Source organism: Rhinolophus hipposideros (assembly GCF_964194185.1).
Source record: "Rhinolophus hipposideros genome assembly, chromosome: 23".
NCBI lineage: Eukaryota > Metazoa > Chordata > Mammalia > Chiroptera > Rhinolophidae > Rhinolophus > Rhinolophus hipposideros.
In genome coordinates, this window is record NC_138069.1 from 23,519,732 (window position 1) to 23,545,903 (window position 26,172).

The 26,172-nt window shown below is 52.3% G+C and overlaps 1 protein-coding gene across 14 annotated transcripts in view; it reads left to right on the forward strand.

Annotated features, from left to right (window-relative positions):
- Positions 1–1,159: 1,159 nt before the first annotated feature.
- The window catches only part of TCOF1 (treacle ribosome biogenesis factor 1), a 35,925-nt gene continuing 10,912 nt past the window's right edge, over positions 1,160–26,172 (forward strand). For 10 of the 14 annotated variants that reach the window (XM_081034755.1, XM_081034758.1, XM_081034759.1 and 7 more), the window contains exons 1-17: positions 1,169–1,357; positions 3,742–3,797; positions 6,718–6,857; positions 10,131–10,204; positions 10,927–11,095; positions 11,650–11,723; positions 13,612–13,842; positions 15,368–15,577; positions 15,793–16,014; positions 16,153–16,347; positions 16,485–16,661; positions 16,828–17,079; positions 17,169–17,327; positions 19,448–19,585; positions 19,780–19,938; positions 20,076–20,282; positions 22,798–22,908. In XM_081034755.1, the coding sequence (XP_080890881.1) occupies positions 1,250–1,357; positions 3,742–3,797; positions 6,718–6,857; positions 10,131–10,204; positions 10,927–11,095; positions 11,650–11,723; positions 13,612–13,842; positions 15,368–15,577; positions 15,793–16,014; positions 16,153–16,347; positions 16,485–16,661; positions 16,828–17,079; positions 17,169–17,327; positions 19,448–19,585; positions 19,780–19,938; positions 20,076–20,282; positions 22,798–22,908 (2,682 nt within the window). In that variant the 5' untranslated portion in view covers positions 1,169–1,249. Of the gene's footprint in view, positions 1,358–3,741; positions 3,798–6,717; positions 6,858–10,130; positions 10,205–10,926; positions 11,096–11,649; positions 11,724–13,611; positions 13,843–15,367; positions 15,578–15,792; positions 16,015–16,152; positions 16,348–16,484; positions 16,662–16,827; positions 17,080–17,168; positions 17,328–19,447; positions 19,586–19,779; positions 19,939–20,075; positions 20,283–22,797; positions 22,909–26,172 lie in introns of all 14 variants that reach the window. The other 4 variants (XM_081034753.1, XM_081034750.1, XM_081034752.1 and 1 more) reach the window with 4 other exon arrangements.

Genomic DNA, 26,172 nt, shown 5'->3' on the forward strand with positions numbered 1-26,172 from the left:
TCTAGATCCATCCATGTTGCTGCAAATGATAAGATTTCTTTCTTCTTTATGGCTGCGTAATACTCCATTGTATAAATGTACCACAGCTTCTTAATCCAGTCATCTACCGATGGGCATTTCGGTTGTTTCCATATCTTGGCTATTGTATAAAGTGCTGCAATAAACATAGGAGTGCATACAGATTTTTGAATTGGAGTTTTGGATTTCTCCGGGTAGATGCCTAGGAGTGGAATTACTGGATCATAGGGTAGTTCCATTTTCAGATTCCTGAGATACCTCCATACTGTTTTCCATAGTGGCTGCACTAATCTGCAGTCCCACCAACAGTGCACTAGCGTTCCCTTTTCTCCACATCCGCGCCAGCATTTGTTGTTTGTTGATTTATTGATAATAGCCATTTTGACTGGAGTGAGGTGGTATCTCATTGTGGTTTTTATTTGCATTTCTCTGATGGTTAGTGAGGTTGAGCATTTCTTCATATGTCTTCTTGCCTTCTGTATGTCCTTTTTAGAGAAATGTCTCCCCAAGTCCTCTGCCCATTTTTTAATTGGGTTGTTTGTTTTTTGGAGTTGAGTTGAGTAAGTTTTGTATAGATTTGTGATATTAATCCCTTATCAGATATATCATTGGCAAATATCTTTTCCCATACAGTAGGATCCCTTTTTGTTTTATTGATGGTTTCCTTTGCTGTGAAGAAACTTTTTAGTTTGATGTAATCCCACATGTTTATATTTTCTCTTACTTCGCTCGCGCAAGGGGATATATCAGTGAAAATCTTACTCCGGGTAATGTCCATGAAGTTTCTTCCTATATTTTCTTCTAGATATTTTATGGTTTCAGATCTTACATTTAAGTCTTTAAGCCATTTTGAATTTGTTTTTGTATATGGTGTAAGGAGGTGGTCCAGCTTCATTTTCTTGCATGTGTCTGTCCAGGTTTCCCAACACCACTTATTGAAGGATTTAAGAAGGAGTCTTGCTTAGGAATCAAGGCCGGCCTAGTGGGCGGGTCCAGGTCTAAACACGCCCCCCCACCAATAGGAGGTCTCGTTGCCCTCGGAGCCTCCGCCCCTTTCAACCGCCAGGGCTGGACCCCCTCCAGAAGATTAGACTACATTTCCCGGCGTGCCGCGCGGCCGGGCGAACGAGGAGCCGGAAGTGGGGCTCGTGAGGTCTAAGGGCACGAGGGAAGTGGCCGGCGTGGACTGACGTGGGTGTGCTGGTGAGCTGTCCGGCCGCAGGTCGTGGGCATGGCTGAGGCCAGGAAGCGGCGGGAACTGCTTCCCCTGATCTACCAGCATCTGCTGCAGGCGGGCTTTGTGCGCGCGGCGCGGGAAGTGAAGGAGCAAAGCAGTCAGGTAAGCGTGCGCAGGCCGTGTGCCAGGGCCGCGTGCAAGATCTGGGAGAGGTGTGGCCCGCGCCCCCTCTCCCGGCGGCCTGGCGGGAGCCCAGAGCCGGATCCCGCGGCGACTAGGGGTGCCGAAGGAGCCGCAGCCTGTCTCCCGCTGTGGCTCCCAGTCCCTCTGGGCCTCAGTTTCCCCATCTGTACAGTGGGCGTGCCGGCACGTGTGATCAGCCGCGCAGGGCTTTGTAATTCCCGCGTCGGGTACCTCCACCCTCTTCCTGGTAGCGGCGATTTAAAGTTTCCTGGGTCCCGGCCACGTGGCTCGGCGCGGCCCCCTGGGGCGAGACTGTAGCTGCGGGTCTGAGGGGTGGATTCCGACCAGCCCCACGGGGCGAAGGAGATGCCCAGAGGAGAGGTCTGTGGCACCGTAACTGAGCTGGCGCTCCGGCCCTTAGTAGTCCTTCTGTACTGAGTCGGACAGCTTGGCGGTTCGAACTCCTGTAATCACTTCTTCATTCATTCTTTCAACAACTTCGTCTGGCGCCCTGGGTGCTGGTGATGAAGTGGTGAGCCCTGTTCCCCAGCCCTTTTAGAGTTTACACTCGAAATCTAGTAGGAGAGAGAGACGTAAATCAAAGAATCAGAAGAGTCACTGTACATGTAACAGTACAGTAAGTGGCAGGAACGAGAGGCATAGAGGACTGACACAGGGATGGCAGATTGCCCTTGGGAGGGAGATCCAGGACTGTTTTCCTGAGGACGTGGATGCGCATTTGAGATCTGAGAAGGGAGGTGGATATTCCAGGCAGAGATGCAAATGCCCTGTGGTGGGAGAGAACTTGTTGTGTACGTGTTGGCCCTGGGAATGTCCATGGTGGCTGAAATGTGGAGTACAGGGGGTGACAGAGGTCCCTGGGGGGCGTGGGGGGTGCCGGCTGGATCCCTGTTGTAGGCAGTTTGGTCTTAATCTGAAGACCAGCTGTAAATCCCTGGAGGGTTTTAAGCTGGTGAAGTGATTACCTGATTAGTCACATCCCTTTGGCTATAGTGGAAGCTCTAGTCCTGATGCTTGCTTGCTCGGGACCGCCTGGAGCGAGTAAATGGGCCCTAAGACATTATCTATGCTTTTTCTAACCCACTCTGGACCTCCATTGCCTTTCTTACTCCACTTACATCCCTTAACAGCTGAGGAGGACAAAAGACAGTCCCTGCCTTCATTAGGACATTTGCCTAGGCAAAGGTATCCTGCCCTCGTGGAGCATACCTTCAAGCATGAGCAGATAAGTGACAAATATAAAAAAAGTGAGTGATACAGTGTGTTAGGTGATGGTGGGTGCTAGCTATAAAAATAATTATAAATAGGGTCCTCAGGAAGCCCCACTGAGAAGATAACATTTAGGAAGAGACCTGAAGGAAGGAAGGGAGTGAGTCGTGTCGTTAGCAGGGGAGAGCATTCCAGACAGGAAGAATAGCAAGCCCTGATGAGGGCAGGGTGGCCTGACACACTTGAGGGACGGTTAGGAGACCAGTGTGCCTAGGATGGAGTACAGTGAAACTCGCACTTGAAGTCTCAGTGTTTCTGGCTCACCGTGCTCAGCAATGACTAGATTATGTCATTCAGGCCTGATAGCCACCGGCTGGGTGGGTATGTCATAAAGAAGGTACTTGAAGTTTAAAGAGGTGAGGAGATTAGCCCAGCCATTTAACGGAGTTCTGCCAGATTCTGTGTGCACCCTCTTAGCTACTCTACCCAGGTCCCCAACACCCTGTGCCCTCGCTGCACATTGCTCACTAAACCTTGGGGCACTTGACACCTGGGTTCTTGACATTTGCAGAGACATTAGGCCCTCTGGCCTTGGCTCCAAAGGCCTGGGTTCTGCCTGGTTCCCTCTGCTTCTCCCAAGGGACTGAAACCTTCCAGTCACTTCCCACTGGATGGGTGAGTGGACTGCGGTCATGCCACCTGGATGCTGGATGCCTCAGGTGTCTGGGCTGTGATTCATACTGACCTGGGGAGATTGACCAGCTGACCTTTAAAAGCCTTTTGAAAGGTCAGGGATAGGAAAAGCCCTGTCTTGTGGCCTCCAAGCTTGGAGAGTGCCAGGGAGGCTGGGGGCTGGATAAATGCTAGCCTGGAACATTCCAGCTCCAGTCTCTCAAAGGCACCTCTCACAAACGTGTTGTCGTAAAAGGTTTTAACTGGAAATACTTGCCTTGCTTGTCTCCGGCAGGTTTGGGTGGTACAGCCAGGGTCAAGCAGACATAGTCCCCAAAGCAAAATAATCTCCTTCTCAACCACTGATCTGTGCAAGTCTTGAGGGTGTGGAGAGTTGGGCCCAAGGAGGACCCTTGCTGTGCTCGGGGATTAATTGCTGCTTTCTTTTTACTTCTCTGCAGAAAAGTTTCCCAACTCAGCCTGTAACCCTTCTGGACATCTATACACACTGGCAACAGTAAGTCTGATGGGGCTGAAGGATTAGAGTAAGGACACCCCAAGCTATTAGCTTGGAATAAGCTAGGTTACTGATCTGCTCTAAGATCTGTCCCCAGAGCCCACTGTGGACACCATTATCACCCCCAAGAAGCCAGGTCACAAGTATGGGTGTCTGGTAGTGGGAGAGAACATTGAGAGGTCTGATGAATATTAAATAACAATAAGGACAAAAGCTTCTCAGCACTTGTTATTCAATCAACAAACATTAATCTCTTAATGAATGCCAGGCCCTTTTCTAAGCATGTCATGAATATTAAATAACAATAAGGACAAAAGCTTCTCAGCACTTGTTATTCAATCAACAAACATTAATCTCTTAATGAATGCCAGGCCCTTTTCTAAGCATGGGGGTGTCATGAAGGAGACAGACATGCCTTCTTTCCTGGAGTTGACATTGGAATCGGGCAGGTAGGCATGCATCGAAGAATGAAACAAAGGAATGTAAAATTATAATGGTAGTAAGGATTACAAAAAGAAGGCCAAAACCACATAAACATCATTTAGGGTTTTAGGGGAAACCTCCCTTAGGTGACCTTTGATTTGACATCTGCAGGGAGAGGGGGCATAAACTAGGCAATAGGTTTGGAGAAGCAGGTGGAGTGCACCTGGCAGAGGGAACTGCTGGTGCCGAGGCCTGTAGCCTGTGGGCACATTATAGGTGAGGCTGGGCCGTCGGCAGGGCCCACCCCGGGTAAGACCTGATCGTCCATGGTGAGAAGTGTCTTTACCCCAAGAGCCGTGAGAGCCGTGGAAGGGTGAAGCAGAGTGGTAAGATCGGTCTGCAGCCTGGTGAGACTGGTTAGGGCTGGGGACAGGCACAAGCTGGTGGGGCTTGCGACAGGAATCACGGGAGGCAGAAAGTGGATCCCAGGAATATTCGGGGATGAAACCAGGATCTGTGGATGGTTTGGAGAGGCAGTCAGGTCGACTCCCAGGTGTCTGGCTTGCGCATGGAGCTGGAAGGGAGCCTGATTTGGAGGGAAAGACTTCAAGGATATGTTTGAATGTGAAATGTCTGTGAAACATGTAGAACTTATACTTATTAAGGAAGGGGAAATAATCCAAGGGTGTACGCACAGAAGAATGGTTCGAGAATGGAGGAGGGGATAATTGTATTCTCTCCATGCACTGGCCTGACCACAGCCAACGAGGGCAGTGAAGGACCTGTAGTCATAGCCCATGAGGAATGATAGAGAATACTGAGTTGTCCGTGACGGAAAAGAGATGGCCGAGGGGCAGGGGAGGGACCATGGTGTGCACATCCCTGCAGACACAGACTGCTGTTCTCTGGGGCCCCGCGGACTGCAGGGGCATGTCTGCACCTGCGTTAGGAACACAGGTTTCAGCTTCCGAGCCCTTGGTCATCAGAGCTATCCAAAAATGAGATAGGCTACAGTGGGAGTGGTGGGCTTTGTCGTGAGGTGCATAAGCAAAGGCAGGAATGGTATGGACGGGATCCCAGCTCCCAGTGGAGAGCTAAGGCCTTTGAAAGCCCTGTCAGCCCTCCGTTCTTTGCATCTCCTCTGCTGCTAAAGTGAGCACAGGGCATACCACACATTTCCTCGCCCTCACCCTCTCCGACTTGCCCACATGTCTCACGTGCTGTTCACAGCACTTCCACAGAGAACCGCCTCAGTGAGCTGTATCACAAGCCCTTCCCTGCCCCTGTCCCCTCATTCGTAAGGGGGACTGAGTGGGGCAAGAACCTCCTACCCACCCGAGGCAGCCTAGCCTAGTGGTTCCTGACAAATTCAAACCGAGTGACTAGCTGACCGTGGGCAAACTTGGCCTCCCTGGGTTTGTGCCTTCATCTGTAAAGTGAAGATAATAATAGTAAATAAAGTGCTAAACCTGGCTGGTGGGGGCATTTCCCCTCCCCCAGTATTTATTGAACACCTACTATGAGCCAGGACCGTTCTTGATATGACTAGGAACAAACCAGAGAAAAAGTCCTGCCCTTGTGAAACTTAACATTCTACCTGGAAAAGAGAGGCAGACGAAGTTGATACATGTAATAAACGAAATCTGTTTTTAGCAAGAGATTCTCAACAAGCAACCTGCCTGGGAACCAGGGACCTGAGCAGCGCATCCCAAACTGTGGCAGAGCAATGTCTGTCGCAGCTGGACTACATGGGGCATAGACAGCGTGACTTTCTTGCGTCGGGAGGGTGGGGCCAAAGGAGATGACACTTGAAGGTTCCTGGGACTCAGCCGTCTGAGTGCTTATCCTATTAATTCCCCCAACTTACTCTTTGACCCTGGGCAAGCCAGTCAGTCATTCACATTTTGAGACATATGCTGTGTGCTAAGGATGCTTTAGTGAGCTAGGAAAGGTTCCCGCCAGCCCTCCCCACTCCTGGGGCCTTACTGTGTGGTGGGGGCATCAGGCAGGAAGGAAGTAAAATAACAAGAGAAAGTATTCTGAAGAAAATGAAACAGGACGACAGGGCAGAGAATGTCTTGGGGGAGGAAGTGACGAGGGAGGGCCTCTCTGAGGAAGCTAGGTGCTGAGGCCTGAAAGACAAGAAGGACCTGGGCAGGGTCTTCCAGGAAGGTGCCTGAAGTTCAGGGGGAGGGAGGAGCCTGGACGGCCCTGTGAAGTGCCTACAGGTGCCAGCACATACCACGGTTATGGCTACTCTTACTACATGTTACTGACCATTCCTGATTATTTTGAAGTCTACTAGACGATTATAAAACCACTTTATGAAACGAGTGAAAATGCAGAATTGTGTCTACACTGTGCCTTCAATCGTGGTTTAAACTCTCTGTATTCGTATTTCCTTTGGAGGGGTGGGAGGATGAGGGAAGGTCTTTCTTTTCAAATCTGGAGTTGTCCGTGTTACCTGGTAGGTATAGCCAGTCACCTTGTCCTACAGGACCTCAGAGGTTGGCCAGAAGCGGAAGGCAGAGGAAGACGCAGCGCTGCAGGCCAAGAAGAACCGTGTGTCAGATCCCATTAGCACCTCGGAGAGCTCAGAGGAGGAGGAAGAGGCAGAGGCTGAAACCGCCAAAGCCGGTAAGAGCCCCGTGTTGGGCCCCCATCCTCGGTGCTTCTGGGGGCTCAGCCCAGGGCCCGGCCCCTTTTGGGAACAGGCTATTAGATATTGGATTGTTCCAGGGGGAGCCCACCTTCAGCGTCTTCACTGAGCCCCAGGAAGACCAGGACCTTTTAGGGGAAAGATCAGAAGGGCCCACATATCTATTTCAGTATTTATTTGAGCCCTTCATCGTGCAAACATTGTCCCCAGTTGCTGGGGATCCGATGAACAAAATCCCAGGCAGGCCCTTACAATCAAATTTGGGCCCAGGACCTGCATTTTGACAAGCCCCCAGGTGATTGTAATAAAGGTGGAAAGAAGCCCACATTTTCAGAACTGCTAGATTTCAGAGAGGGTGCCTGGTGGATACCTCTTCTGTGTGGCCCGTGGGCTGCTTCTGGAGTTGCTGATCTTCCTGTCGTTTTGGATGTGTACCTGTTAGTTCTGGGAGGCTGTCCTGGGCATTCTGGTTCCATAGGGGTGACCCAGTGAGGCCTTCACACCCCCTCGCCCCAAGTTCTCAGGGAAATTTGTGCTTTAACCAACAGTAGTTGTAATTCCACAGAGGAATCGTCATTCTTCTCTGTATTGTATTGTTTTTTGCTTACATAGAAAGTAATGTCTTAATTTTTAAAAATGTTTTCTGATTTTAAAAGAAATATAGGCTATATTAGGGAGTATTCGTTATAGAATATATGCGAATTGCTTTTTTAAAAAGGCAGGAAAACATTACCTATATTCTTGCCACCTATAATTTGGCAAACTATTCTTCCATTTATTTTTCCTGAGCGTACTTTTAAAATATTTGCAATCATACTGAATATATATTCTGCATCTTGCTTAATCTTAAAATTACAAATGCAAAATACGTTCACTTTGAACCATACAGAAACATATAGAAGAAAAATGGGAGGTTTCCTCTTCTACCCTGCTCCTCTTTCATCCCCTAAAAGTATCTCTTGGTAGGTAACCTTAAAACTTTCTCCTTTGCCTGTACAGCCACATAGATAGCCGCCCATACATGCATACATACGAGGTGTGATCAAACAGTATGGTGAATGTTTAAATAAAAAAAAGTTTTTATTACGGTAAAGACACACTGCCATTCATCCCCCTCAAAATATTCCCCCTCGCTTCGAACACACTTATCCCATCGTTCTTGCCACTTTCTGAAGCAGTTCTGGAAGTCCTCTTTCATGAATGTCTTTAGTTGTGCTGTCATGGCTGCCTCGATGTCCTGAATCATTTTAACTTTGGGGAAGAGCCAGAAGTCGCACGGTGCCATATCCAGTGAATAAGGTGAATAAGGACACACTCTAATGTTTTTATTTGACAGAAATTGCTGTACCAAAGTGATGTGTGGCTCGGAGCATTGTCACGATGGAGGATGATTTATGGCACACTTTAAAACACACCTTCTCTCGGGTGACCAGATGGCTCAGTTGGTTAGAGCGCAAGCTCTGAACAGTAGGGTTGCCAGTTCGATTCCCATAAGAGCCAGTGAGCTGCACCCTCCACAACTAGATTGAAGACAATGAGCTGCTGCTGAGCTATCGGTGGAGAACGGGAGCTCTCAACAACAAGGTTGCCAGTTGACTCCCACATGGGATGGTGGGCTGTGCCCCCTGCAACTAAGATTGAGCCGCGTCCTCCACAACTACACAACTAGATTGAAGGACGATGACTTGGAGCTGATGGGCCCTGGAGAAACACACTGTTCCCCAATATTCCCCAATAAAATTTATTTAAAAAAAATTAAAAACACCTTCTCCCAACAGTAGCTCATACCTGACTAACTACACTGAACAAGTTGAAACTTGTCACACACTGTTACTAAGTACGTTCAATACACCACTTCCCGTATTGAAGATCCCTGCCTTTCCAATGGATGGCACTTGGCAACAGCATTCACTTTATTTTTTTATCACAACGGAAAGGCTCTGTGTCACACATCACTTCTGGTACGGCAATTTCTGTCAAAAACATTACGGTGTGTCCTCATCCTCCTTATTCACCGGATCTGGCACCATGAGACTTCTGGCTCTTCTCCAAAGTCAAAATGACCATGAAAGTTAAACATTTTGAATCGATTCAGGACATCGAGGCAGCCACGACAGTGCAACTAAAGATGCTCACAAAAGAGGACTTCCAGAACTGCTTCAGAAAGTGGCAAGAATGATGGGGTAAGTTTGTTCAAAGCAAGTGGGGAGTACTTTGAGGGGGATTAATGGCAATGTGTCTTTTACTGTAATAAATTTTTTAAAATTTAAACATTCGCAGTATTTTTTGATCACGCCTCGTACATATCTATATGCTATTTAAAAGAAAAATAGAATTTCTTACTGGCTACTCGGTATTAATGAATTTTTAAAGCTGTGATAATGCAATCATAATTCTTTTTAAAAGAGTCCTCATTGAGAGAAACATACTGAAATACATGTGGGCAACATGATATGATGTCTGGCGTTTTCTTCATAATAATACTCATTGGGGAAGGGCGAGTGAGAGAATAACTGAAATAAAATTGGCCCCAAGTTTGTAATGTTTAGAGCTGGGTGGTTCAGTATACTGTACTTAGGAATGTGCTTAAAATTTTCCACAATTAAAAAAAGAGATGGAGTTAAATGCCAGGAAAATAATTATATCATGCCATTCATCTTAACCATCCTTTTTATTTCACAGCATATCTTAGAAATCTTTTCCTGTCTGAGATTAAAGGAGATGTAAAAGCACCAAGCATCTAGAAATCTCACCATCTCACCGGGTCCCCAGTCTCAGGGTTCAGCTACCTCCCCACTAAGAAACCATTTAAATTCCGAGCAGCTTTTTCTGCGAACCTGGGGCTGGCTGGGTGCCCCTGTCTTACTGAGCGACTATCAGGGCTCCATGGTAGCCTGTGGGAATGGCACCCCCTGGAGTTGTGCAGTGCCTTTGTGGTAGCTTGCGGCAGGACCATGTTCCAGTCCTTTGCCTCTGGGGGCTCCAGGGTCTCATGCTCCCAGGGAGTTGGGAGTCTATCAGGGATGCAGACGTGGAGATTTCGTGTTGCACCTCTCCCTCCTTCCCGCTCCTGGAGGACGTGGCTGATGCACCACAGTGCTCTTTCCCACAAGGCTGGGCTCGGCCCCAGATCCTTACCCAGCACTAGACAGCCACACCAATTGAATTGTTAGGTGACCTGAAACCTGTTTGCTGTTCTTAGTTGAGAAAAAGCTCACCTGGTTCATCCAGCGGGTGTTTGTGTCTTGCAGCCCCAAGACTAGCATCTACCAACTCCTCTGTCGTGGGGGCAGTTTTGCCATCCAACGTGAAAGAAAAAGCCAAGGTGAGTGGGACCGTGTTCCAGGCTATTACCCATGGGAGTTGAAGTGCTCCGTAGGGGACAGTCCCCTGTGTCAGAGAAGGATAGGGTTATGCATAATTGCTCAACCTGGATTCACAGCTCAGCCTAAGTCACCAGCTGTGTGATTTGGATGAGTCCCTTCACCTCTCTAGGCCTCAGTGTCCTTTTCTGTAAGATGGGGTGATGCCTACTGCCATGGGCCACTGGGCACCTTATTCACCTGGAACAGATGGCTTCTCTTCGCCAGTTGACTCGGCAAATCTGTGCCAATGGTTACGTTCCGGGCACTGTGAGGCAGTGAGACACCATAGTGAAGAAGACACTTGTGGTTCTGCAAGCTCTGAAAGCATTTTCTAGACTGGAAACGAGTTAGAAAGGAGAGGATCGTTTTCTGGTAATTCATAAAGCAGTGTTATAGACATGTAAAGAATTGTGTCCCTGAAATTGCCTGCAGCATAAGCAACAATGTAAAACAAATAATGGAGTAATGGTGGTAACCACAAGAAAATGCTGCTTACCCTTAGCAAGTCAGTGTCCTGGTAAGGGGGACACCATGTTTGGCCTCACTTGAAAGATAACAAAGACCTAGGGAGGTAATTTGCCCAATCTCACACAGCTAGGAAGTGGGAGAGCTGGGTTCAGATGTGGTCTGTTTTCTCAGTTCACCGGGCCATACCCAAGTGTGGGTCCCTTGTTCCCTGTAGGCAAAGAGCAAGACAGTGAACTCCACACCACACCCTGCCTCTGGGAAGGCAGTGGCCCACATTCCCCCCGGGAAGTCAGCCAAGTCAGCAGCGCCCTCAGCAAATACCATCCTGGTCTCAGAAACTGCGGAGGGCAGCGTCCCGGCCCTTGGAAACACTGCCAAGCCTGGTGAGAAGCCCCCTGAGTATGGGCAGGGTGGGGGGGCAGGCCTGGGTACTGCTTTGTCAAGCTCTAAGATATTCTGCAATTCAGAGGCTTGTGCTTGTCTCTGACAATGAGGGCCCCCCATCTCCTCGATGAGGGCGTATCAGGCTTTACCGAAGGAGTTGAGCACCCGGGGGGGTGGTGGTGAAGCACCTTCTGTTTATTGCCCTCAGGTTTATACAAGGCCCACCTCAGGCTTGACCTCAGAGGTCTGGCTTATCCTCCGTTTTTCATGTACAATAGGCATTTGCCCTGCCTTCTGTGGTGTGATGGTGGAAGGAGATTTTTAAGCTATCAGGTGCTGGCACATGTGTGTTAGGACCTATTCTAGTCCTCCTCAGGGCCTCATGGGTGTGCCGGAACGTAGAGAGTGGTACACACCTCAGCCGTGGTGCTTCAAGAAAATGAGCTGAAGCGAGGCACGAGAGCTCAGCACCTGGCTCTGATCAGCTGGCGTGGTGGAGTGCAGGCAGGTCTGGAAAGGGTGGCCCTCAGTGCCTTCCCTGTTCGTCCCTCAGGAGTGGCATCGGCGGGCCAGGTCGACAGCTCCAGCGAGGACACCTCCAGCTTGAGTGATGAGACAGACGTGGAGGTAATTGCCACCCATCCTCAGGAGTTGCTCTCTGCAAACCTTTAAGCCTCCCAGGAGCCTGGCGTCACAGACCAATGGGACCAGATCAGTTCAGCAAGTGCTTGAGGGTGACCGGGAGCTGGAAAGGCTGAGGCCTGGAGAGGGGAGAGGAGCCAGATGCTGCTCATTGCACTCTGGGCGTGAGAAGTGTCCAGCGTGGTAGGGCAGAGACGCCATCCTGTCTGTGAGGCAAAGGAACGCTTCTTGCGAGAGGTGGCGCTCAAGCAGGGTCTTGGGGCACAAGGGGCTTCACCAGAAAGGGATGTAGGGGGAAGGGTGTTCAAGTCGGAATTGTTGCACGAAGGCCCAGGGACAGGAGGGAGGCCGTCCCGTGGTGCAGTCAGGGGGTACGGGGTGAGGCTGCTGAGGGGTTTCTGGGTCCACGGGCAGATGCCAGTCCTAGGTATTTGGCGCGAGGTGGGCAGGTCTTCGTCTGTGGCCTTGTTTCTTCTCTGAACTGTGACCAGGGAGTCGTTTCTTGCTGTTTATCTGCCAAGAGTCGGGCCTTAGGTACAGTGGTAAGCAAGTTGGGTGGGGTTCCTGCTGCTGTGGGGAAGTGAAAGCTCCCTCAGAAATGTAACTACCGCGGTGATGGTTTCTGTGAAGGGGAAAGGTAGCGAGCCCTGAGGGGCAGTAACAGGAAGTGATGTAGGTAAAGGGACAGCATGGGCAGAGACAGGGACAAAGAGAGTTTGGTGCTTTTAAGGTTCCTTAAAATTCATGAATGTGGGGGGAGGGTGACGTAAGATGAGGTCGGAGGTAGTCGGGGGCCAGATCTACTGCCTGACCGTGATGACCACCGGGAGGGGAGGAGTTTAGGTTTTATTCTCCGGGCTGTGAGAAGCCATTGTACGGTTTCAGGCGCATAGATAAGATGGCCTGATTTGTTTCATGAAGTTCATTGGTTGTGGCCTGGACTGGAGGACAGAATGAGAGTGGTGAGACCTTGACGGACTGTTGGAATATGCTGGCAGGAGGTACTGGTGGCAGGCACCAGGGCGCCCAGTGGGAAGAGCTTGGGAGGGAGAAGCACGATTCAGGCATGGATTGATCTGGTGCCCAGAGCACTTCCCACCTCTCCTCCTGCCTCACCCAGTAACCCGTGAAGGTGGAGACACATTCCAGAGTAGTACCTCACCCCTGTCTACCCCAGGCCTGACTGCAGGTGCTCCCCACATACTGTCCCCTGCCTTTGGGCCCTAGATACAGCCAGCCATAAGGACATCTTGGGAAACCGGCAGTTAAACATGCGGCCTTAGTGGGCCAAAGGCCAGCACAGAGCTCCAGCAGCAGTAAGGAAGACTTAGTTAAGGAGATGGCTACCCCAGAAACCCAGGGTCAGGTGAGGTCTAACTGATAAGAGGTTGAGGTAGGGTACTACTTGCCTTGGAAGTGACAGACTTTTAGAAGTCTAAGAAAGGGCCCAGAGAGGGAAGGAATGTGCCCAGGGTATCAGCAAGACGGGCGTTAAGATCCTGGCCTCCTGGCCCTCGGGATGGCCACGTGATCAGATACTGTAGTTGAAGAGGCAGGCGAGGATGGCTTTCCTGATGGAGGTGCTACCTCTCTGTGCCAGGTGGCAGAGGAGCACAGTGGGCGAGAGTTCTGCCCCCAAAGCCGCACAGACATGGGCTCCCGTCGCTGCTCTTCACCTTATTATCGGTCTTGAGTGAGTTAACCTCTTAGAGCCACTTGTCCTTTTCTGTAAAATGGACGTAAAGGTAGTGTCTGTCTCTGGCAGTTGTTTGAGAGTCAAAGACATCAGGAAAGGGCTTTATAAACCTTGCAGCATCTTACACGCTCCTGCGGTCAGGATTATTCCTTCCCTAATTCCATTCACTTGTTCCAGGTGAAACCCTCGGTAAAACCACCACAGGTCAAAGCCTCGCCAGCCCCTGCCAAGGAGTCTCCAGGGAAAAGGGCAGCTGCAGCCCCTGGGAAGGCAGGGAATATGACACCCCAAGTCAGGGGAGGTGCCCTGACTCCAGCTGACAAGGCCAAGAAGTCAGAAAAGGACTCGGAGAGCAGCGAGGAGGAATCTGAGAGTGAGGAGGGGGTTCCTGCAGGGAAGCCTGGCCAGGTGAGGCGCAGGGGAGGGCTGGCCCTCGGGGTCTTAGGGGTTCCCAGCAGCCTGGAGCTCTCCCATGGCCCCCTGAGATTGGCGGAGTAGCTGCCAGAGAAGACTCCCCTTGGAGTTCAGGGAGAGGGTGTGAAACTTGAATGGCAAGAGCAGCTGGGCATATTTCAGCCACCTGGTAATCGCCTTCCTGCTCCAGCAGCAGCCTTGAATGGCTGCTTCCCAGAAAGTGGTCTTACACCCCACTCTGTTGATAACTCCCCTTTACCTCAGTTTCCCTATCTAGTAAATGGGCTGCGGTCCTCGTCCCAGCTAGTACTGCTGTGAAGGGACTTGAGAAGTTTTAATTGACTGGTCCTCTGACTTCTCAGGCCAAATCGTGGCTTGTTAGCTAACAGGAATTTGGTTACCTTCCATCTGCTGGGACCCCTTTCCCTGGGCGGGTGGCCAGGGCTGCAGCCCCCAAGGCTCTGGGTGCATCGCAAGGGAGAGGGGCTGGAAAGCTGTTGGAATCAGAGGAAAGAGGGAAGAGGATGGGTCAGACTGGTGTTAAAAGCCCTGGGCCCACCCAGGTCAGGTCCAAGAGCCGAGATCCCACCCCACACCCAGGCCTGGGGCAGTCTGGTTAGTGGGAGACATTCAATCAGATTGACTTTGCTAGATGTTAGTTCAAAAATTTGAAAAGGTGCAAGCCGGGTAAAGCCTGTCTGAAGCAGCTTGCACCCTCTGCTTAGGAAGGTTTATAGAACGAAAGTGATCAGAGCCGCTGATTTTCTAGTGTGATGGAGCCAAGTTTTTGTGACCTTTCAAGGAAGACGAGGCCTGTAGCCACCGTGCTAAAGCCCTGAGGTCATGAGCAGAGCCTGACAACAGCAAGGAGTCAGTGGGTCAGTGAGGAGGAGGCCCAGGCCCTGGGACCTTGCCCCGTGAGACCAGGACAGGCTTCCCAGGGGTCCTCCACCTGTCCACAGGTCGAAAACTCAGGGAGGGCCTCCCTCTGGCCCTTCATCACTTTCGGACTCTCCGCTTACCACAGCCAGGCTCTTCCAATTTCTCAGTCCCTCTGGGCCATTGCATATTCCTTCCCCTGAGCCCAGTCAGATATGCACCAGGGCCTGCAGCACGCACGGTACAGCAGTGGGTTGGCCAGGCACTATGGCAACACTTACAGAGCTTTCTCGCTGATTGGGCAGCCCAGCCGGGGACAGGCTATAACACCCTGTGTGCAGGGCAACTGTGGGGGCAGGGCAGGAGTGTCAGGGAGAACTGCCACAAGGAACTGGTGTCTGGGACCCAGAGGATGAGGCCGTGGTAGCCTCCTCCCAGGTGAAATGGGCATGGGGTGTGAAGGCCTCAGGAGGGAAAGTGTGGAGCTGACAGGCCAGGTCAGAGCACCAGTCAAGGTGAGGAGTGAGGAGAGAAGCAGCAGGGTGTAGAGACCACCCACTAAGACCTGGGCTTTATCCTTAAGGTGTCGCCAAAGGGTTTCCTGGGGGAAGGGAACAGATCGTCCTTTCTCTTTTACTAGGTGAAGGCCTCGGAGAAGCTTGTCCAGGTCAGACCTGCCTTAAGTCCTGCCAAGGGGAATCTTGGGAAGGGGGCCACCCCAGCACCCCCTGGCAAGGCAGGGCCTGCAGCTGTCCAGGCCAAGGCAGGGCGGCCGGAGGAGGACTCGGAGAGCAGCAGTGAGGAGTCGGACAGTGAGGGCGAGGCACCAGCTGCCCAAACCCCACTTCAGGTGAGGCCTGGGGGGAGCCCATGCAGCCCATGCCCCTCCCAGAAGGCCTTCTGAAGACTTGCTCTCCTGCTAAGCAAGAGCCCTTGGCATGCTCAGAGCCTTTCCCCCTCCCCTCCCTGTGGTGTGTGGTGCCCTTGGCCCTGCCTGGTCTCCTCTCCCTCCTCACAGCCACACTCTGAGCTGCCTCTGTCCCCTGATTTTGCCTCTCATTCTAGGCAAAGTCCTCAGGGAAACCCCCCCAGGTCAAAGCAGTCTCAGCCCCTGCCAAGGGGTCCCCGAGGAAAGGCGTCGTCCCAGCACCCCCTGGCAAGGCAGGGCCTGCAGCTGCCCAGGCCAAGGCAGGGCGGCCGGAGGAGGGCTCGGAGAGCAGCAGTGAGGAGTCGGACAGTGAAGGCGAGGCACCAGCTGCGGCGCCTGTAACCGCGAACGCGTCTCAGGTGAGGCTGGAGGATACCGCACGGCCTCTACCCTGCCCGCCAAGCTGCCTGCGGGCCTGTCCTCCTCACCTGTTGTCTCGCCTCACACACATTGGCCCTGGGGCCGCCTATCCTGATCCTCTTCTTTATCACTCCCAGGGGAAGCCCTTGGGAAAAACCTCCCAGGTCAGAAGCACCTCAGCTGTGGCCTCTGGGAAGGGCGCTGTCGCAGCACCCCCTGGGAAGGCAAGGTCTGCAGCCACTTTGACCCATCAGGAGGATGACTCCGAGAGCAGCAGCGAGGAAGACTCAGACAGCGAGGGGGGGCGCCCAGCAGCTGTGGCCCCAGCCCAGGTGCGGCCCCTGCCTACCTATAAGGCTCTTCTCTCCCCCTCAGTGCTGGGAGCCCCCTCCCTCTCTGCACACTGACTGCTTGCCCTCTCCGTCTTTTGTGTCTCTGCACACAATCAATCCCACGTGTCTCATTCCAGGCAAAGTCCTCGGGGAAAGTTCTCCAGGTCAGATCTGCCTCAGGTCCTACCAAGGGCCCCCTGCAGAAGTCAGGGCCTGCAGCCCCTCAGGTCACGGCTGATAGGTCCAAGGAAGACTCGGAGAGCAGCAGTGAGGAGTCGGACAGCAGTGAAGAGGCGTCCGTGACTCCAGCCCAGGTGAGGCCTCAGGAGGGGCAGCTACATAGGCTGACCCTGAGCCGCCCCCACTGGTCAGCTCCAAAGGGAGCTATGGAGAAGGACGGTAGTGGGGTTTCACCCTAGAACAGACGGGGGCTCTGAATGCAGGATCTTTCTCCAGCTTTTGACTTCTGTGTCCTCTCAGGCAACACCGGCTATGAAAACTAAGGCCACAGCCTCCCCAAGGAAAGGTACCCCCATCACTCCCACGTCTGCGAAGGTCCCCCCAGTGCGAGCAGACACTCCAGCCCCCTGGAAAGCGGGAAAAACAAATTCACCAGCCAGCACATCATCCCCAGCTCTGACCAGAGACACCCAGAGGCCAGGGGAGGGCTCTTCCAGCAGCGAGGAGTCAGAGAGTGAGGAGGAGAAAGCTCCTGCCGCTGCACGGGGACAGGTGAGGCCACGTGTGCTTGGCTGACTCAGGGCCACCCCCTCGTGGTCCTTCAGGCTCTTGTGACACGCGTCTTTTCCTGGTCGTCCTAGGGAAAGTCTGTGGGGAAGAGCCTCACACCCACCAAGGCGCCCTCAGGACAAGGGAAGGCAAGGCCTTCCGTGGCTCAGGTCAAAGGTGAGACGCACGAAGGCTCAGAGAGCAGCGAGGAGGAATCAGACAGTGAGGAGGCTGCCTCGGCTCCAACACAGGTGAGGTCTAGGAAGAGCCTGCCCATCCCACCCTCCCAGTGCCCGGGACAGGGCTGAGGAGGGGCTTGGCCGCAGGGGCAGCTCACCTCAGACTCATGCCCCACTTCTCACTCTGTTTCCTGCCCATCAGAGCTCTAGGGGCTCCCATATGGCCTTTTGAGCTCCCGCTGATACTGCTTGTACTTTCCATAGGCTCCGCTGAGTACCTCGTCTGCCAGGTGCTCTCCTGTCTGGGGCTCCTGGGGCCCTAGCCCTCAGGAACTCCCCAGCCTAGAAGTGGGGTGTGGACATATACACGGATTATTCCAGCATGGGAATAGGGCTGCGATAGAGGGTGTGTACCTGGTCTAGCAAAGCATGGCCGGTGACAGCATCTAGGGGTTTTTCATAAGGGAAGAACTCTTAGAAGAAGTGACATCTAAACAGGGCTGAAAGAGTTGGCCAGGTGACATGGACTGTTCCAGGCTGAGAAACCCCAGCCCATACAAAGGCCAGGGGGTGGAACAGTACCTGGCCTGCGTGAGTTGCCCCACTACTACTACTAAAAAGTCATCTGTTTTCATCTCAGTTGTCGATTTTGTTGGGACAATTCATTCATAATATTCCTTTATAATCCTTTTAATTTCGGTAGTCTATAGTGATGTCCTGCTTTCTTTCATAATTTTTGGTAATTTGTGTCTTGTCCTATTTCTTGGTCAGTCTAGCTAAAGACTTACCAATTTGGTGGTGCTTTTTAAGGAAACAACTTTGATTTCATTGAGTTTTCTCTATCATTTTCCTCTTTTTATTTCATTAATTTCTACTCTGATCTTTATTATTCCTTCCTTTACTTTGGGTTTGATTTGCTCTTCTTTTCTAGCTTCTTAAGGGGGGATTTAAATTTTTGATTTTAATTCTTTCTAATATAAGTATGTAAAGCTATCAATTTCCCTCTAAGGACTACATTAACTTCATCCCATGAAATTTGAAATGTTGTTTTTATTTTTATTCTTTGAACTGTGGGTTTAGAAGTTGGTAATTTCCAAATATCTGGGATTGGGGCAGATTTCTTTCTGTTGTTGGTTTCTATTCTAATCCTGTTAATGGCTGGAGAACATATTTTATATGATTTCAGTCCTTTTACACTTATGGCACGTTGTTAGGTCAGGTTCGTCTTAGTGTCTTTTGTCTACAGAAAAGAGATTACTCAGCTCTGGGTGACTTGAGTGCTGTACTGATGAGCATCTTGGCCTTAAGTCATACATGGTCTAGGCTTTAAGGGATTTCCTTTCTTTAAGTCCTGACTCTCAATTTCATTTGTTCTCATGTGGAAGAGGGAATCTGGAATGTGGGGGATTTCTTCTGGCACTGATCAAATGACATCTCTGACGGAGGCAGGGGCCTTGACATACTGCCAAAATCCTCATTCTGATTCACATTAGCAGGGCTTGCTTTCATACGCCTGTCAAAGATTTCACTCTTCACTGCTCTCATCCCTCTAGGTCTGTATTTGCTGGGGACCCTGACAGGCATTTTGGGAATTCCCTGGATATCAGTTTAGGTTAACCTGAAGAAAAACTCAAACAACAATGGTTTTCTATCTTGTTCTGCCATCTTCAGTACCTGGCTCCCACCTCATAGACGGCTACTTAAGCTCCAGCTATTACCTCAGCATTCCAGCCAGCTAGGAGGAAGAAGACACGTTTCCTACATGTATCAGAAAGTCGAATGTGTGAACTCGACTTACATTCCATTAGCTAGAACTCAATCATATGGCCACCTAGCTGAAAGGGAGCCTGGAAAATACCTTTGCTCTGGGTAGTCTTATGCTTAGCTAACACTAAGAAAAGTGCTCACAATGAGTTTGAGTGCTTATTATGTACCAGAAACTATGTTAAACACTGTGAATCTCTCACTTAATCCTCACAATAACCCCGTGGGTGGGCCTTATTCTTATCCCTATTTTACAGAAAAGGAAACTGAAGCCCAGTGAGGTCAAATGGTTTGCCCAGCTTCAAACAGCTATTAAATGGAGGCGCCAGAATCCACATTCAGGCATCTGGTTCCAGAATCAGCGTTCTTGGCTGACGGCTCTATTGCATCTCACCTTCTCCCTTCCATAATTCCCTTTCTCCTTCCAGGTGAAGGCCTCGGTAAAAACCCCTCAGACCAAAGTCAACCCAGCTCCCACTAGAGTGGCTTCAGCCAAAGGGGCAGCATCAGCTCCCAGGAAAGTGGTCACTGCAGCTGCTCAAGCAAAACAGGGGTCCCCAGCCAAGGCAAGTGGGACCATAAGTCACAGGAGGTGCCAGGGGTGTGGTTGAGAGGGAGACCAAGCAGTGGCCCGAGCCTGGACAGGGCCCGGCAGAGGAAGGAGTGCCCTCACCACCATCACGCCATGAGTGGGGTTTAATCTAGAAAGAACCATGCTGTCTACTTCCTTCCTCAATATTGTTACCTCCTTGCGATTCAGGTAAAGCCACCGGCGAGAAACCCCCAGAGCAGTGCTCTCTCTGTGAGGGGCCAGGTACCCGTGCCAGCTGTGGGGAAGGCCCAAGCCCAGCCAGAGCCAGTCGAGGAGGACTCAGAGAGCAGTGAGGAGGAGTCGGACAGTGAGGAGGAAGCACCTCAGGTGAGGCCCAGGGAGGGTGGAGAGCAGCCCTGTGGTTCCCCTCTGTGCCAGGAGCCGCCCACAGCACAGCTGCGAATGCCCCATCTAGCTCCTGTGTCTCTGCTTTCTCTTCCCTGATTCTGTTTTCGTCACCCCAGGCAAAGCCCTCAGGGAAGAACACACAGGTCAGAACTGCCTCAATCCCCACAAAGGGGTCCCCCAGGAAAGGGGCTGCCCCAGCAACCCTACAAAAGACAGGAACCAAAGCCGCCCAGGCTAAGAAGCAGAAGAAAGGCTCAGAGAGCAGCAGCGAGGAAGAGTCGGACAATGAGGGGGAGACACCAGGAGCTGTGGCCCCCACCCAGGTGAGACTAAACGAGGAAGTGGCTCCAGTGCCTGGGCACCGCCACCCATCCCTCAGTCAGAACTTGGGCTCAGAACCAGGTGGGGAAGGAAGACCAGATGATGGCTCTGGCTCCAGGATGCTTTCCACAATCCTTTGGTGAAACCTGCTGTAAAAAACCCCAACCACGGCCTCCCTGATGGAAGGTGTCCTAAGCACTCCCATATATACCAAGGCCTCCACAGCTTGAGTGGACGTACTAGTCCCATGGAAGGCGAAGCCAGAAACTCCCACCAAGGCACATGGGGCCTAAAATATGTCAGTCAGAGTCATGGGGAGGCTTGGATGATGGTGTAGGTACCACAAAGCCCTGGGGAGCCAGAGGAAGTCACATCCCACTCCTGGGCCTGGGACTTCACATTGGCATGTGAATCTCTCCAGGGAGAGCTCATCTAGCTTAGTATGAAGCCTGGAATGTGGGGAGAGAAGAGTGAAGAACTGACTTTTATCTGGATGAGTTTCCCTCTGTCTGCCAGCAGAAGGCAGCAGGGGTGGCTGTGTCCTGCAGAAGCCCGGGGTAATAAACTCCAGGACTTACAAGACTTAAACATACAATGGAAACGATTGACACAGGCCTGGTAGATGTGTAGATGGCAACTGACATTGAGCCTTGGTGTCAGGTGAGACAGTAGGGAGAGGCGACAACTGGGGCAAACTAGAGAGCCCTTGGCCCATCTAGATAGACAGTCTCTGTGAGCTCCAGCCAATTGTGATCTTGTAGAAATATATCCTCTACAAGTATGTGGCTGGATCTTCCATTTCTTAAGAAAGCTAGAAATCCCTGGGCCAAGGCCGTGCTCCGTCCCCTTGGATTTTCTTCCTGAGTAAAACAAGCCCTGAGAAGCCTGTTACATGCTCCCAGCATTAACCTCAGTCAGTGTATCGGGCCAGCTGCTGAGCGCTCCCTCTCGCTGGTAGAGATAAAGGGATGTAAGAGGTTGGCCCTGCCCTTACGGATCTTATAGTCTGTAGGGCCAGGCGATGTGACTGGATTATTCTGGAAAGTACCAGTAGTGCTCTGTGTGATGGGACTGGGAGAAGAGATCTCAGGCCAGAAGAGGTGACTGAGCTAAGCTTGAAGGGAAACCTGAGGCTCACCAGACACAAAAGTGGAAACAGGCACTCCCCGTGGGAGGAGTGGGGGCGTGCATAGTATGTGCCAAGGGGAAGGGACATGACGTCAGGTGAGTTCAGCAAAGGCCAGCCAACCTGTAGGCAACAGCCACTTCTACTAGTTGCTTGTTACTAGTAACATTTATGGAGGACTAGTTGCTAAACTAAGACAACCAGGGGCCCCAGCCATGTTTTGACTTGTGCAGCTTGTTTTTTTTTTAAGTTTAAGTAGGTGGCTGTATCCCTCAGGACATCCTGATCTGCAGAAGGAAACCTAATTCATAAGAGCTTAGGTAGTGAGGGGACTGCTTTCTCATGGCACGCCAAGTCCCAGGGTAAGGCTGCCGTCCAGGGGATCCCTTAAGCTCAGTATCGGGTGGCCCAGATTTCTTTCATCTCCGTGCTCCCCCAGCCGACTTCACCTCACCTTATCTCTTTGTCCAGATCTATGGTACAAGCGATCTCCCCCATCCCTTGCCCCTCCCCACCCTACCCCCAACTTACTCATGAGGGGCCTGCTGTTCCCATGATTGGCTGGGAGAAAGGTCCGCCCTCCCCAAAGCCTGGGATGGGGACCACCAGAACCAAGCTGGGTTCTGTTAGCAAGGAAGACACGGACATGGCAGTTGCAGTGTGCATTTTACTTGACCCATTTAAACGCTGGGAAATGACACGTACAAAACAGCATCTTCTAGCTTCTCAAGAAATTGGAGACTCCGGCAAACTGGGCTTCACTTTGCTGGCTGGGCTGAGTAGTGGAAGGTGGGGCCTTCATGCCACCAGGGAAGCACAAAGCTGCCCTCTGCCCTCCCTGAGCTCCCCTGGGGTGGTCCCCACCCGCGCCCACTCCTCACTGCTCTCCCACTCCTCTGACCCCTTGACTGCTGGTTCTACCCAGCCAGCCCCCCTCGTCGATGCCTGGCCTGACAGGAGGAGATGGCAGCCATCAGAACACTGAGTCAGCTCCTGCGTTTAGCTGGAGGTATTACAGCCAGATGTGAGCGGTGCTGGGGCCACTGGCTCACCCCTGTAACCTGTCCCAAGCTGCTGTCACCTCTCGTTCAGCTTCGCAGCCAACAGCACTTTAGTGGTCAGGTGTTAGTGGCGTCTGATTTATATATCCTGTTCAAATTCAGAGTCAGCTCTGGCAGGAGGATAAGCAGAGTAGAGACTTAACGTTTCCAGTGGCTGTGGCACATACAGAGCCAGCAGCTGTATCCCCCCATATGCATGCCGGAAGGGGCCATGCTGCCTTCCCTACTGAGCCAGCATGCGCGAGGGGCATTGCTCACCGGTCCCTCCGTTGTGCTCCCGCTCAGCTAACACCCCCCCTCCCCTACCATTTTTTGTGCTTGTCCCCTCAGAAGGAGAGTAACTCCAGAACTGCCAAAAGCAAGACCCCGGCCCCAGCACCCCCGCAGAAGAATGCCGAGGTGTCCTCAGAAAGCAGTGAGGAGGAGATGCCGGCGCACCAGGTAGGCCGGTCCTGCTCTGAGGACACTGCAGGCTCAGAGCTGGGCTGGCAGGCCTCTGGGGGACAAGGACAGACCTTCCCCATGTAAACAGCACTTCACAGTTTCTAGAGCCCTTCTTTCCTCTGTGTTGACACATTGGTCTTCACCGTCACCCTGTGAGGTAGGCAGCAGAGTGTCGTTGATCGTCCAGCTTCAGAGCCGGACAGTGTGGGGTTCGAGCCGGCTCTCCCACTCACCAGCTCCGTGATCCTGGGCACGCCTTAGCCGTTCTGAGGCCCGAAAGTTTCAACTGTAAACAGGCAGGACAGCATTCTCCCTCCTGCGTCTGCACTGGTACGCGTCCACACTGCCTGACCAGGAGTGCCTGTTCCTGTAGGAGGGCACGTGGTGCCCGTCTGTTGTCGAATCAACACCCTACAAGGTGAAGCGATTTCCCCAAATTCTCATGACCTATAAGGAGCCGAGGGATGGGGGCACACGCTGGTCCCCAGGTATCCTGTGTATCTCTGCTTCCTGTGTGGGACCAGGTGCCCTCTGAGGCTCATCGGAATCCCATGGGCCTGCCCAGGACCGGCCCTGAGGGTGGCACCAAGCCCACCTGTCTCCAGCTCAGAGACCCACGTCCACTGGGCTGGTATCCAAGCTTCTGTGTGACTCCCAGGCCTTTCTGGCAGACAGCACTGCCCTTTGTCCTCCTCTAGCCCCAAACTCCTGGAAGCTTCTGCCAGGCCCCTCGGAAATGCTGGGGTTCTGCAACTCCCAGACCATTTCCTCTTACTTGTCGTATCATGTGCTGATCAGTCCATCAGTCGGGTCCGATGCTGCTTGCACACGCAGTGATAGGGTGCTCACTGCCTTTCTCTTCTCCACATCACGAAAGTAATGCTAAACAAGTACAGCCTGGTCACTTCCTGTGTGCCAGGCTCTGTGCCACGCCCCAGGCGTGCATTAATCTGTTTAATCCCCACAACAACCCCAGGAAGGTAGGTCCTTCTGTTATTCCTATTTTAAAGAGGAAGGAATGAGGCTCAGAGAAGGTGAATGAACGGCCCCAGTGTCACATGGCTGGTAACAAGTGGACAGACCTAGTGTTGGAACCCAGGCCACCTGTGCTCTGACCCACACCCTGGTCCTGCCTGGACACTCCCCTCTCCAGGGAAGGAGGAAAGCAGGACTGGGGCACTGCTCTCTGCTGCTTTAGGGGACGGCTTCCTTCTCCGGGAGGCTCTAAACAGCTGGAAGGGAGGGAGCCGCTTTGCCCTTCTCTGCGGGGGCGGACTAACACAATTAAAATGAACTTCATACTTAAACTGAACCATTTAATTGGTAGGTTAGTCCTGAAGATTCTGGAGCCTCTATTTAAAAAGAAGGGAAAAAAGTCGGCAGTTTGTGCATTCCCCTGGGAGGATTCAGGGAAAAGGCACAGCCTGGGGACGCTGCTGCCTCCTCCGAACTGGGGGATTTTTAGCTTTTTAATCCCCAGCTCACTAATTATGATTATTATCGCTATTATGCTTTTATCAAGCATTTCTCTATGGACAAGTTTCACTGTTTTTATTATTAGCCCATCAGTGGGGGAAAGGGTTCGATCGATGCCAGGGTCGTGGGCAGAGCCCTAGGCTGGGAGCGGAGAGGGGGTGTGGCTCCGTTCCCAGGCCCCCTCTGTGCTTCTGTCTCCCCACCTGCAGGGGATGGGGCCTCCCCGCTGGCTTTTAGGGGGGTGGTCTGTGGCTCAGCCCTGTTGTGCTGGCATTAAGCCCAGGTGAGGGTCTGTGCTGGAGCCTGGCATAGCTACCAAATTAAAAAGACATAGGCCCTGCCCTCAGTTTCAGGTCGAGGAAGAGAGAAGAGGGCAACAGACCTGTAAGAAACCCAATTAGGGTATTAAACTGGAGGCTTTGCATGGTTGGTCCTGGAAGGATCTCCTGTCTGGTGCCTGGAGAACTGACTTCCAGTTCTGGTGCCTGTTAGCTTGTCACCGTGCATGAGGCCATTTGCCCTCTCCGAGCCTCAGTCCTCTAGACTCCCTGGGGGAATCGCTAGGGAGTGGGATTTCTCAGTGCCCTGGGATGGGGTGGCCCAGGATCTGTCCATCAGTCAGGCCCCAGACAGTCCTGAAAGAGGCCCTTGGAGAAGAGCTTGCCCCCTGCAACTGCCCTTCATCACTGTGTTCCTTGCGCAGGGTCTGCAGCCTGGGCTAGTCAGTGAGGGGCTAGTCCACCCCCAACTCTGCTTCAGCCTGGAATGAGCACTGCCCCCAGGTTTGGTTCTGCAGACATCAAACCCTGCGGTAGGGAGTCCCTATATTCCCTCTGGTGCCTTACTGCCCGGTACCTAAGGGAGGCACAGCAAATATGTAGGCTGCTTCAACTTCTCATGAGCCTTTTCTAATCACCCCAGAAGGAAGGCCCTTGTCACTGCTATGTGTGCTGTACTTTGCAGCTTCCAAAGCACATCAGAGGCCCTCCAATGGGTGAACACAGACTGGCATTACTAACAGCCCTTTCAACAGGGAAAACTGAGGCTCACGAAGCGCAGGGACTCAGCCACACGGGGAGGTCGTGGCAGAGGAGGGATCAGAAGCAAGGCTCGGCCGTGGTCCCTTGTGCCCCTGCAGCCCAGAGGCTGGGGCGGGCGGCGTGGGCAGGTGGAATGAGGAGGAGGCGTCTTTTGCTGCTGAGCCGCTTTTAACATCCCAGACGCTATTGTTTCCTTCAGTGGGTTCGTTGCCTCTCTTCGTCCCCGACAATCTGTTCCTCTGTCTTCTCACATATATATAGATTCCCCCCTCCCTCAACTATAAGCTTTTCTCCCACTTTCCATCTTTCTCTCTTTCATCACGTGGGCAGGAAGGCTCTGGAAATGGCAGATCAGAGCAGCCATGGGGGCGGCTGTTTGGCAGGGGTAGGAAGGGCCCAAACCCAGCAGAGCCTCCAGCCTTGGGCGGCACCTTTCTGCTTTTCTTTTCCTCTCCCACAACACCCTGGGGGCGGGGGAGGAGTCAGGCTCCAGAGGTGGGCAGGGTGGTGAGGATGAGCCCTGGGTCCCAGACCCTGACCTCGGGCAGCTCCCTCCTGCTGCCCTGTGTCTCCCTGCTGGCCAGAGAGGGAGCAGAACTTGGAGCAGGCCTTTCCTGACCTTTGGGGAATGGAAAGCAGGCGCCCCACTCCCTGGCTCACAGAATGCAGTAGGCACGTTGACCGGAGCTGCAGTTCCAAGACTGGTCCGCAAAATACCAGGGAGCAGCTGCTGCTTGCTTTTCTT